At 35.7% G+C, this 13,282-nt stretch overlaps 1 protein-coding gene across 6 annotated transcripts in view; it reads left to right on the forward strand.

The window, feature by feature from the left end:
* Positions 1–13,282, forward strand: part of ZRANB3 (zinc finger RANBP2-type containing 3) — a 52,605-nt gene that overhangs the window by 37,939 nt on the left and 1,384 nt on the right. For 5 of the 6 annotated variants that reach the window (XM_085320950.1, XM_085320951.1, XM_085320949.1 and 2 more), the window contains 11 exons: positions 219–338; positions 841–1,020; positions 1,295–1,447; positions 2,099–2,564; positions 4,232–4,486; positions 5,257–5,348; positions 5,531–5,632; positions 8,428–8,570; positions 9,628–9,771; positions 10,602–10,995; positions 12,432–12,563. In XM_085320950.1, coding sequence (XP_085177076.1) covers positions 219–338; positions 841–1,020; positions 1,295–1,447; positions 2,099–2,564; positions 4,232–4,486; positions 5,257–5,348; positions 5,531–5,632; positions 8,428–8,570; positions 9,628–9,771; positions 10,602–10,995; positions 12,432–12,563 — 2,181 coding nt within the window. The remainder of the gene's footprint in view (positions 1–218; positions 339–840; positions 1,021–1,294; positions 1,448–2,098; positions 2,565–4,231; positions 4,487–5,256; positions 5,349–5,530; positions 5,633–8,427; positions 8,571–9,627; positions 9,772–10,601; positions 10,996–12,431; positions 12,564–13,282) is intronic. The other variant, XM_085320952.1, reaches the window with a different exon arrangement.

The following is a 13,282-nucleotide window of genomic DNA, read 5'->3' on the forward strand; positions in this document are numbered from 1 at the left end:
AGCCCATGTTCTTTCTATGTTCCCCTTTTGTAAAGCAGGAATGCTTTATCTACACTTCTCTAGGTGTAACCCAAAGGGTATTTGATTTACTTCTATCTCCATAATAAGAACAGAACAAATGTTTCTGTATTGGGGGGTGGAATTAGGAGGGATGAGTGACTGTGTCCAGAAATAGACAGAAATATCCATATTTTTGTCCCTGTCATGATACATTATAGGCTCGCTACATACGAATAGATGGAAGTGTTCCTTCTGCAGAAAGAATACATCTTGTTAATCAGTTTCAGAAGGATCCTGACACCCGGGTTGCTATTTTGAGTATTCAGGCAGCTGGTCAGGTAGGTTAAAAAAGAAAATATGTGAAATAAGAAACTTAGAGTGTAAGTGTTAAAGTCACTTGGTGACTGAAGATATGTATTGAGGGCAATTCATATGAGGTATCTTTTGCAAATTCGTTTATTTATTTTTTGCACTAACAGTGTAAACTATTTTGAGCCTCCATGAAATTACTTAAGCAAAATCGAGATAAACAGCAACATCTCATACTTGAATAATCGGTGAAAACTCTGTTGCTCTAAAAGTACCAGATTAATAAGAAACGGATGTTACTTCCACAATGAAAAGCGATGTGCAGTGTTAGCCCAGTTAAGTCAACATTTTYTGAATCTTACGTCTACCTGAGGCTCAAGATAGTTATCAGTGTAGCATCTCTTGTCCAGATGGTCCCTCTCATATAAAAATGTTTTGTACAGATGGCATGTGGCTTTTTTTCCTGATATTCAATTGTTTGTGTGTAGAATCTTTTTTTCTAAAGTAAATCTATTTACTAATTTTGTTTAGGGTTTAACTTTTACTGCTGCTACTCATGTTGTGTTTGCTGAATTATATTGGGACCCAGGCCATATTAAGCAAGCAGAAGACAGAGCACATCGTATTGGACAATGCAGCTCTGTAAACATTCACTTCCTTATTGCCAAAGGAACACTGGATCCTCTTATGTGGGCCATGCTGAACCGAAAGGTATGTGTGGTGGAACAGAACCAAATAATCAAGAACTCACTATGTTTAAGATAACATTTTTCTTTTCTAGAGTGCTATCCTAGTGTTAGATAGACTGATGCACCTAGAAATGTCAAATACCAAAATGATGATGATTTTGAATTACTATTGAACTTTTCACTTTACAGCTGTTAAATTGAATTTGCAAGAGAAGCAAAATGAGTAAATTTATATAACTAAATTTGTTCTAACACATGAATACATTGTAAACTCTATGCAAGTCTTCTTTCTTCAGGCCAAAGTTACAGGTAGCACCTTGAATGGCAAGAAAGAGAAAATGCAGGCTGAAGAAGGTGATAAAGAGAAATGGGATTTTTTGAGTTTTGCTGAAATCTGGACCCCAAATGAAAGTCTGGAAGACTGCAGAAATGAACTTTTATTTACACATGTAAGACTCAAAGCCTTTTCAGTGTTCTTTCACTTAAAAAAAAAAAAAAAAAAAAAAAAAAAAAGGTTCACTTATGCTTTGTGTGTACTGCAAACTTTACTAACAGAAAAACACTAAAGGAGTGAAAAATTAGTGCCATTTCAATTTCAAAAATGTAAGTGAAGCTGGAAAAAGTGATTTGCTGGGCCTAAATGTCATCTACAGACTATGGATTGGTCCTTATGTTAAGTTTTAGGTGACCGACCCATCCTCAGAGTCAGACAAGACTGAATAATTTTTGTTTAAATTATAGCTTTATTAATAGTCAATTGAATTCAATGTATTAGTTCTAAAACATGTTTAAAGCCTTTTCTTGTTAGAGGCATCATCAGAAAAGGCACATAGCATGCCAGTTCTGTGTATTTGTTGTCTGATAGTGCTGTTTCTGAATTTTGATGAATATTGAGAATATTTTCTAGAAGAGAAGAGCAAGGTTGAGTTGCTTTTTACATTAGTTAAAAGAAGTTATCTTCTGTTTCTGTCTTTTAACAAAAATATATAGATTACAGCAAAGTAAGAGATTACTATTAATGGAGAAAAAATATTATGATTGTTAACAGATTCTGGTGCCATGATTATAAATATAATTTACATTTTTTTCCTCTTTCCCAGTTTGAAAAGGAAAGACAGCATGACATACGTTCCTTCTTTTCCCCAAAACCCTCCACTGAGAAGAAACGCAAGTTATTTTCTTGTAATGAACCATTAAATCTTACTTCAGATTCACTTGAAGTCACAAAAGAGAATGGAGAGAAGAACCATGAAAACCTGGATTCTGCAGGAATAAATGATATGGATTCAATTTGTCATAAAAATACCTGTGAACCCGAAGCTAAAAAATCAAGAAGCATAAGTGAATCTACTCCAGTCAGCTTCAGTAAGAAAAAGAAAAATTCTTTGGCTGGAAAATTACCCACATTGTTTACAGAAAAAAACAATCAAGTCCTTCCTCACGGTTTAAATACTTCAAGCAAAAGCATGGCTTCAGATAAAGTTTGGCACTGTGTTGTTTGCACTTACAGCAATAATGAATTACTCCCTTACTGTGAAATGTGCAATTGCCCTCAGAGCAGCAATGGTAAGCAACCTACGCCGCACAGAAAAGCGTGCATGTTCACTTGCAGTTATGATTTGTTTCGGAGACTATAGTTTTTTAAATGTTCACCAAAAAAATGACAAATCCACCCAAATTATGAAAAATGGTACCTTGATGTGAGCAGATACCTTTTAAGTGATCTGTTTTCATGAATTCTTAATTTAACTTTCTCTGAGGTTTTTTTACATACACTAATTTGGTACAAATGGAAAGTACAGGTGAATATTAAAAACATATAAATTCTATGAGCAAGAATATTTAATGTTTATTCTGAATCTATTTAAATTATACATTTTTTTTTCTGTAGTTGATGATGTGGTATAGATGTTTATTAGCTCTAGTATCATATATTTGTCATGAAAGTCATTATCTTGAAAATATAACATTTCTCCAACAGATCAGAATAGATGTCTTTTAAGCTATCTGGAAACTTAAAACCTGTTTTTATAAATTCATTTCTATATTTGTCATTTAAATAGGAAAAGGAGGTGTAAGGTTGTCTGGTGTGTTGTGGTTTTTTTGTTTTTGTTTTTTTGTTTTTAGTTTGGGAGGTTTTTTTAAAGCCTCTGTGTGCTTCTGTAGGTCCCTTATGATATTATCTCAATGACAACTTTTGAATTTCACAAGTAGAAAAGCAAAACAATGCTTGGAAATTACTTAGTGTGCTTATACTATACAACAGCTGCATATAAAACATAACTGCTGACCACAATATTTATTGCAGATATTTTGACATAAAGCTTAGTGCATGAAATTGCATAAATGGAACATCGTTCCGTATGTTTATTCTCCTAATATTAAAATTACATGCAACAGATGCTTATTTGCTATTACTTATTGCTTGTGATACTGCTTTTTCATCTAATACTTGAATGATAAAACTGATCTGCAGAAGTTATTAGTAATAATGTTGAGTGTCAGCAAAGGAGAAGGAAGTTGCCGAACTCCAACCTCTCTTCTCGGTGGTTCTTCCATCCACAACGTTGCCAAAGATACTGAAAAAAATTGCACTGTCTAATGTTGCACTTGCTCCAGAAAGTGAGAGCATTTGAGCAAAGTCAGTCATTTTACATAGCTCTGTAAACCCTGTTCTGATAAACACTTCCAGAGCCACCCATGTTCTGCAGCTTTCCTTCTTTTATTCCTACCTGTGTGACACACGTTTACCAAGCCCTGAATTGAACTGACCATTGATTTCCTATGGATCAAGCAAGACTGGAATGACTTCTAGAAAACACTGTTGGCTTTCCCTGCCATTATGAAAGCAAGAGCTTACACTTGCTTCACAAGCAAGAGTAGTTCTTGCATCAGAGCGATTTGTTTCACTACCACTGAGCTTTCATTTCAGAAATATGGTAGGTAGAGGGAAGAGCAAACTTACACGTGCTTCTCTTCAGTAAATAATGGCATTTGTACAATAGTATGCCACATAGTTTTCTTTTTTTTTTTTAATAGTAATATAGGGAGTTAGGAGCTTCTATTTCAACATAGCTAAAACATGAATGATTTGAAGTTTAGCTTAAATTATTCTAATTTGTTTCGTCTCATAAGGGATTGTGCCATAATAGTACTAGAAAATAAAATGTGATTTCTTTGTACTTCARTTACATAATACTGTCTCCGTATGTACATTGATCCTGTTTTTATAGGAAACCTAAGTGAGGACTTTTCACAGAATGGTTTTCTTGCTTCTGTAGCTGCAGTTAAAAGAAACTCTGAATCTCCTACTAGCCAGATTGAAGATGATGTATCAAAGGACTCTGAAAGAACTGAAGAGAAAGCAGTGTGCCATGAAGAAGACAGAAGAAGAGATTTTGTGGAAACAGCGACCCAGCAGTCTGACCAGATCAGTGAATTGGAAGCTATTGAAACTGAGAATGAAAGTGGAAAAAAGTGTGAAGAAGGTAAAGGAATGTGGGACTCATACAAAATGAAGATGATATTATATTATCTATGAAACGGTGTTAAATGCTGCTGACATGAAAAATAATTCTTTTTAAGGAAAGGTCCACATTTAAAAGACAGAATTATTTAGGCTAACCCATGGCTTTTTATTACAACTCCTGAGTTGTAACTCCTATGGAGTTCTTGATTGGCATATAAACAGCTATCAAATTAGGTACTCCGAATCTTAGGTTAAAATTTTATTGAAGCTTATTGTGTATTTACTTGTGTCTAGGACAGCCACGGGCAAAACAGACAATAGTTAATTCAAGAGAAATGGAAAAGTAAAATGAACAAATATCTTGATATCTTGCTGCTTGAGCTGTGCATTTTATGATGTTATGTTGTTCTGGAATTAGATACAGAAACCTAGTATGATACTCATATATAGTCTCTTGGATTTTGTTCCATAATTTCTGAAAATTTGGAAAAAAAAAATTACAGCATTCAAACAGAAAATGGTTTTGCATTTACACAAAATTGAGGAGTTTAACAGCTTCTTAGAAGAAGATTATGATACTGCTTTTAATGTCTGAACAGACTGAATGAAGGGGAAAACTGAGGGTCTTTGATAGCAGGTAATAAGTAGAACTCACCATGAATATATCCATATTAGAATCATGTTCTTATTGACCTAAGTACTGTGTAAATCTCTACCAAAATGTTTTAACCTAGGCATGAAAGATTAAAGAAAACTTTTTTTTAATTTCAATTTTATTTCTCTTTGTAGAAGATATAGATAAATCAAATATATTTCCAGTATACGATGGGCTTTTGTTCTGTGCAAGCAGGAATACTGATAGAATTCACCTTTATACAAAGGTAATAATGAAATACACATGTGTCTGTGCATGTATCTGTAGCTAATCACTTGTTTCTGAAACATTTTACCTTGGGGGGCCTAAATTTAGTTGGAAGGGAGAATAATCCGTTTATAGAACGTATTTTTTATTTTTTAGTTTATGTTACTCTGCATCTGTAAACAAACCTGTTTCCTTGTCCAGGATGGTGAACCACTGAATCATAATTTCATTCCATTGGACATACGGCTGGATAACTGGGAGGATTTACCAGAAACTTTCCAGCAAAAACGAAATCGTTTGTTGGTATGAACAAATTTTATTGTGACAGTAGTGTAATACTTAATTTGGAGTGCTGTTTTTTTTTTCCTTCTTAATGCAGAAAACTTTCTGTTTCAGAGCTTGTGATCTGGTCACAGTTTCATCAATGCAAACAGATCTTATGAATGTTGATGCGAATATTAACTGCGCAGTCTGTTACTTTGGCAAATTATCATACCTCCTGTTAACATTTTTGTAGATGGAATCAACTAGGCATCACTTAATTTCTCATTTACAGGATTAGTAACTAACATTTGTATGTCAACAAAATAGCATTTTAAAGGTTATGAATTAAATGTGGCACATTGTGAATAAAAATGTGCTAGATTTTATCAGAGCTACAGTTCTGGGTAGGCCTCACACTTTTCAAATGTTCAAATCAGTGTAGGGTGTAAGTACACTGAGACATGTAGCTTCTCTTATTTCTGTAATAAAAATTACATCCATAATGGTGTTTGAAGAAAACATTAACACCGTCAAACCAAGGACTTGGAGTAAGGAAATCCAGAATTTAAATCAGTTGTGTGATGTTAGCTGTTTAGAATAGTTTTCTTAAATTTTTGCCATTTAAAGAGAATTCTGTCATATAGGAACAAAACTTCTTTTAGTAGGCTCTCCAGCAAGACTTGGATTCAGATTCATGAGACAGTTACTTGACTGATGTAACCATCCCTTTTGTGAAGCAGCTAATGATAATGGCTAGCACAGATTGGGAGGGGGAGGAGGAGGCCCCGTGGGAAATCACAGCTATTTGCTAGGCTGAGCAGACATGTTAAGAATGCAGAAATTCCCCTGCTATTGGTTCCTTCTAAGTCAGGCTTTTGGCTGAATGCAGGAGCAATTTTGCTCAGCTTGGCTACTGCAGGTGTATTTGGAGTTGGCTTTAATAAAGAATATTCCTCTAAAATTGGGCATGTGTAAGAAAAGTAAAATCTAATGAGTCTAGCAACAACCTCAGAAATACACTTGATATATTAGATGCACCTTTATTAGTTTTGTGGCTGTTTCTACTATGTAGAGCTGTGAGGACGTATGTTCCTGCACAAAACTGAAGTCACAATTAAGTCCAAGTCCATTTTGAGAAATATATTTGTTCTTCCCATAGAAAAACTGTTACAGTTTGGCACAAGTAGTATTCCTTGTTCAAAAACAGCTTGATGCTGATTTAGATTGTTTTGAGTCCTTGAAGGAGAAGATTAGAAGAACGGGATGGAGGTGGGGCGGGGGAGGGAACCAAAACAGAGCTAACTGCACTGGTTCAGTTATCATATTGTTTCTCTCTTTTATTTTCCACTCTAGAGATAGGATGGGATTAAATCCCTTTTCTTTGCACATTTTCAAATGAGCAATCATTTTTTTTAATTCTAAATTCCTATGTAGGAACTTCCCCCCCCCCCCTTACTTTCAGACTTTTCCGTGGTTATAATTATTGAGGAATTTTATTAATCATACCATTGATATCAGTTTGCAACTTCAATTTTTTATGTGGCTTCCCAGCCACATAAATGTGAGGATATCTTAGATTAAGTACCAGAAATAAAGAAGTTCCTCTGAGCCTCTTTATTTTTTTTATCCTTCTTTTAAATTCTGAATGTAAAATAAGGGAAGGTGTTCAGTATTATGCTATGCTTTCCATTTCCCTTCTGGAGTATGTTGTTTAACAGTACATCAGTTTTCCTTAAAACCCTGCGGATGTGTCAGTTTGAGATTGCTGTGAAAGAAGTTGAATTGCAAGTTCAGCTGGAGCAAACTGTTGTCTTTTGATTATTTGATGACAGAGCATATCTGTACTTGATAGTCATAGATCAGTATGATTCAGTGGAATGCCACAGAATATGGCAGTATCAACAGAAAAATGTGCATAATTCTAAGCTATTTTGGTATTCTGCTTTCTCATTAATTGATAATTTACTATAGTTTTTATTAAGTATATGAGTTTTCTGACACTGTAATATTGTAAAGGAATATAATAGCATTACTGCATGTACATCAATGATTCTGTGAGGTTTTTATAAGTTGAAACACTTACTCAGGAAAATAGGGTGATACGTAATTGGATAGAACAGCTCTTTGAGTTTACCTATGGTTAAGTCTTTTACACTGACCTTACAGAGTGTATACTCCAAGTTGTTAATCTAGTGTTAAACATGCATCAGCAGGTTAGAGGAAAGAAGAAAGGTGGTCTATAAACCCACTTATAAATCTTGTTAAAGTCACATAGTGAACTTTCTTTTTCTGAAAGGCTTTAGGGCAGCAGAGATGGCTCTCATAAGAAAACTCTCTTCCTTGTTTTTCCCATTAGTAAAGCCTTGCTGGTACAAGAAGGACTTATGTGAAGCTTTTTCAATAATTCCTTCTTATAATGCTAAGGCTTAGACTGCTAAAGGCCATTTCTAACCTTTGTGAGTCAAGACATTTCTCTGGAGAAAATGTAGTTTTCTCCAATACAGTAGTTTCTATGCTGTCAGTTTTTCTGGCGTAACTATTCCGATTAGGGAGCGTGCTTTATTTTTTACATTCTGGATCAACATGTCTATTACAGCAAAACTAATTATAGATGATGCTGGAGCATCATCTAGGTTTTTCAGATAGTTGCTTTGGTTTTTTCTTTACCACTTTCTTTTTAAGTTTATATGTCAAATGACTTGAAGAGACCATCTCTGATCATGTCAGCTTTTTCTATCCAATTTTAAATATTCAAATTTATAGCACCCTTTCACTGTATTTAAATATTTCTGTTTAATGCCTTTCATGCTGCTGACAATTGAATTCTCTACCAGATACTGAGGTTTGTGAAAGAATGGAGTCATCTAACAGCAATGAAACAGAAAATTGTCAGAAAAAGTGGTCAGATATTTTACAGTCCTATTCTTGCTGCAGAAGAGATGTCTAAAAAGCAGACAGTGGTTAGCAGCACAAAAAGGTATACTTTTCATTTTCTTCCTCTTATTAACTGCTGCAAGAACTTGCTGTATTTTATGTAACTTCTAGTTCAGAAGAAAGAAAAGTAATATGTTGTCTTGTCTTTCCATGCCTGCAAGTAGGAATAAATTACTAGTTGACATCAATGACACAATGTTTTATTCAGATTTCGGTCTACTCCAGCTTTTTCTCATACTCATTTTTTTCTTTAAATAATTTTCTGTCCTCTACAGATGACATTTCTCAAAACCATTGTTTTCCTTGCTAGGTGTCACTGAAAAGTGGTAGTGGTTAATCTTTGTTAAGCTTTAAATTTATCTTTCTTCCCACTTTTGTTCCTTTCTCTGATAATGTCACACTCTTCCCTGGTGTATATTTGCATCTTCAGTGTTGTCATTGCTCTTTACAACTTTTCAGGCATACAGCAGGAAGTTCAGTAGTGTTTCTTAATCTGATACTTGATTGTTTCCTTCCAAGAAAAATCTAACTATATACCACTAAGATGGAATATGGAGATCAGCATCTAGTATAATACAGGGAAAGTATTTTATGAACTTGCCTGAATAGCAGTGTTTTGAAGAATGACTAGAATAAAGGGATTTCAAGAACTGTTTTGTGTGATTTCACAATAAAATGAAGACGCGAGTTCAAAGATAAACTAACTGAGCAAGGAGTCTTCCAGAGCTTTTGAAAGTTTCCCATACTATAGAGTATCAGTCATACTTCATCTAAATGAAACAAAATGGCTTTCAGATTTCAATTCAAGCAATATCACATTGCTTTCACCTTTTTAATTATGGTGCATGTAAAACAACTTATCTATTTGCTGAATAGAGCTGAAGTCATTTTTGGAAAAAGATATATTATGTAATGTGGAAGTATTACAGAGAAACACATTTTTTGCCAAAATTTATTCGTATGATATGTGGGAAACAAGGAGTATTTTAGAAGAATATACAGTATCAGTCTTGCTGTAGACAACAGCATGGATATTCTGAGGGAGACCGTTGCTTCTGTAGTACAATACCAAGTGTATTGACAGGATTTTGAATTTTTAGGTACGTGACCAAGGAGGATGTTGCAGCAGCTTCACTTAGCAAAGCAAGCAGCAGTGGGGGCAGTGTTCGCCTCATCTCCAAAGAAAGTAGGGTTTGTCTGAAGAATAGAGATGCGTCTATTGAAGAAACATGTCATTCTACAAAGTAAGTTTATTAATCTAATGCAATGATTAAACTGTTTCCCCCCCCCCCTTTTTTTTTTGAGAGAGCAAAATAATTACTGATGACTGTTTACTTTGCTGAGGTACAGTGTTTAGATCAGAACCTTACTATAGTGGGCTATGTTTTATTCTTATAACAGATTACATCTGCTTTCTGCAGGTACTAATTAGCTCAGTCTGATAAAATGAAACATGAAAATAAGTGCTTTTATTAGAGAAATGTGAGCTTTAGCTCAGGCCTGCTTGGGATACCAAATTTTCTTCTATTCTACTTCAAAATTTGAGTGAGAAAATAAGAAAATTCTATCCATAAAAAGATTTTATCACACAACCAGTTTGTATCTTGGCTTGYGGTAAAGTAAGTAGAAACCTTGTTTAGAGTAGGAAGTTGATGGATGGCTATGAAAGTTGCCTTGACAGAACAGGAAGTTTTCTTTGCCTTTTTACTTTTGTTAAAAGAGGTGCTGAAACAGTTTACATTTATTTGTATGCATAGCTGATAGAAACCACCATTTCTATATAAATAGAGCATTATTTTAGCTAATAATTCAGCGCATATGTATAAATGCAGTAAAATATGCGAAAGTAAAACCTCTCCTCTTTACTGTCAAATTTTGCTGAAGTGGAAACAAATAGACTGCCCTGTGCAAGTGTCAACCTGCATAGGTTGGATGGGGTAGGATATTTTTTCAATTGAAATTGGTATTTTAACATCAAAAAAAAGTCTAATGGCTATATGCATCGTATATAAACTACTGAATTGAATCACTGAATTCGTGCTTTATTAGTAACTCTACTCTTTTCTCTGAATAGGTTGCTTGTGAAAAATGGAAAAGATCCTTCAGTTTTTCATTCAAATCAGGCTGAAGGTGAAGGTTCCTCCCTATCCAAAGGCTATTTGCAGGCCCTGGATAGCAGAGGGAACCCACTTTGTCTCAGCTGTCAGCAGCCAACAGTTCATATTGGCCAAGGCTGCCAGGCCCCTGCTTGGGACACGCGATTCTGCTCCCACGCGTGCCAGGAGGACTTCTCGATTCGCTCTAGTCAGAGCTACCTTAGGACTAAAGTGTTTGAAATTGAACGCGGGGTTTGCCAGTTTTGCAATCAGAATGCCCAGGAGCTTTATCTCAGTATCAGAGATGCACCAAAGAGTCACCGTAAGAAACTTCTGGAGAGTTCTTGGATGTCTCACCTTCCCCTAGGGCAGGTAATAATACTGGCTTTTAAGCAGTAACGGCTGATCTGTGTATTCCTGTAGTAGCTAGATACTTTGGTTCATTTGTCAAGTGCAAACTATTAGCAACCAGAGAAATCCAAAATGATGTTCTTACATGTTTTAAACAGAGGTTCACACTGCACCAAAGAAAACCTTCTTATAAAAAAAAAAATTCATCCTTGAGAGAGGTGTTAGAAGATTACTTAGGGATGTAAATATTGCAATTGATTTTACTTGAAATGCACTTCAWTGAAGTGCATGTTTATGAAATACAATTTAAGAATGGAAGTAATCAATTTGAAAATACACAGGCAGAACTGAAGAACACCATATTAAATTAAAAGGGATGTAATTATGACTTAACTGCACAAGAAGCTAACCAACATATTAAAGCAGGTTATTCCCACTTTGCAGAATGTTCAGAAGGAGCTTAACAAAAGTCAGTTATCACAGCACGGTCTCCTCAAAATGCATTAAAAACTGACTGTTCTTTCCTGGTTGTCATTGCTGCTCTTTGACTTGGAGGCAATGGAGCAGGAAGAGAGAACATTCCTATGTAGTCGTATTTGTATTCAGAAACTGAAATATTATTTTAAGAGTTGAAATCCTGATTCAGAAGTACCGGTTCTAAACTGTTTGTTTAAATTCCGCTGACACTCTTTTAAACTTGCAGGAGAAAAATCATCACTGTTTATAATGATCATAGGTTTAAAATAAGTTTTGTCTGTCCTGCAGCTTTTGAAAATATAAATGTAAATCTAAAAGACTGAGATTAGTTGGGGTTGGGGGAGGTTTCATGTAAGTTTCATTTACGTAAACAGGGCTATGATATCCTGTGTTAAATTACAATACTCCTTGAGGGTTCTTTGGMTGCTGTTATAGGGCTTTGTTTTGTAGGGTTTCTCAATGGTCCCTTACAGTTCTCATTGACTCAATCAAGAACTTAAATAACAAAGATTGAGTCCAGTTCTTTCATTTTTGTGATGGGGCATGTTTTTACTTATTTTTACTTATTTTTACTTGTGTAAATTTGTTTTTAAAATCAGCTCTTGATCTAAGAACATCAGTTATTAACATTCTGTGATTAAGAAAATGGGATTAAAGACAAATTTGTGTCTGTCAAGACAAACTGAGCCTTTCCCTTTACTTTTCCTTAGTAAGGAAGGGAACACATTAAAACGCACCTTATCTTGGTCTGCTGTAATGTGCTTCAGTATGCTGCAGTCTAGGTTAAAATATGCAACCAGAATTACAGTTCTTTGTTGTCGACTGGAAATAACAAAAAAATGCCAAYGCTTGTTTTCCTTCTCTCAACTGAAAACTATAACTAGCTACTTTCCTAAATTATTTTCTCATTCTTGCTATAGAACATGTAGTTCAGGTGGGATATTTAACACTTCCACKATCATGTCTTTTGTCTCCTGCAGTTGAATGAAATCATAACAAACCCAACRGAAGGCCAGTTTTGGCAAGTGGATCATATCAAACCAGTTTATAGTGGAGGAGGACAGTGCTCCCTGGAAAACCTTCAAACTCTGTGCACAGTCTGCCACAAAGAGGTTGGTATTGTCAGAAATTCATCATCTCCTCCCATGGAAATGTTGTGTACATGTGCGCTCTAGTACCTTAAATCACAGAAAATCCTAGGGCAGAAAGGACCCCCCAGCTCAGAGCAGGTTGCTCRGGGTCATTCTGTGCAGAGGTGAGCGTTGAACATCTCCACACATGGAAGCTCTGCAGGGTCTCTGACCAGTCAGCACCTGAGCGCCCTCAGGGTAAAACCTCCTTCGTGTCAGGGARTGTCCCCATGCACCCCTCTGGGAAGTGCCTGCCTCTGTCCTATCCCCTTAGGTCCCTCCTCAGCTGTCCCCTCRCCAGCAGAACAAGCCCCTGCCTGTACAGTCATTGCTCATCCTCGTGATCCTCAGCGCCCCCTCCCCACCTGCGGCTTGCCATGTGCCATTGCTCAGGTGKTGTGACTGGAAAGCTGCCTGTTGACAGCTTAACTCTGCATTTGACCTGTCAAGTCCTGGGAACATGTAGCTAATTACAGGTTTTCCCCATCAGGAGACACTAAAACTATCTTAAAGGTAGTTGAGGACTTGACATTAGTAACATAACACAGTTTCTACTTCTTGTGTATTTTATGGGCAAAAGGCATTGCCTGACACTATGGATGAGAAGAGAAGCTGCTAGTAGAAACTACTTTAGTTAGAAATACTTTGTTCATTTGGTTTTTCTTGCTCACTCTTGGAAGCTCCTCCATGCTGCCTTGTCA

This window comes from Rhea americana, unplaced genomic scaffold, assembly GCF_003343005.1.
Source record: "Rhea americana isolate MKP2758 unplaced genomic scaffold, rheAme1 scaffold_67, whole genome shotgun sequence".
In the NCBI taxonomy this organism is placed as follows: Eukaryota; Metazoa; Chordata; class Aves; order Rheiformes; family Rheidae; genus Rhea; species Rhea americana.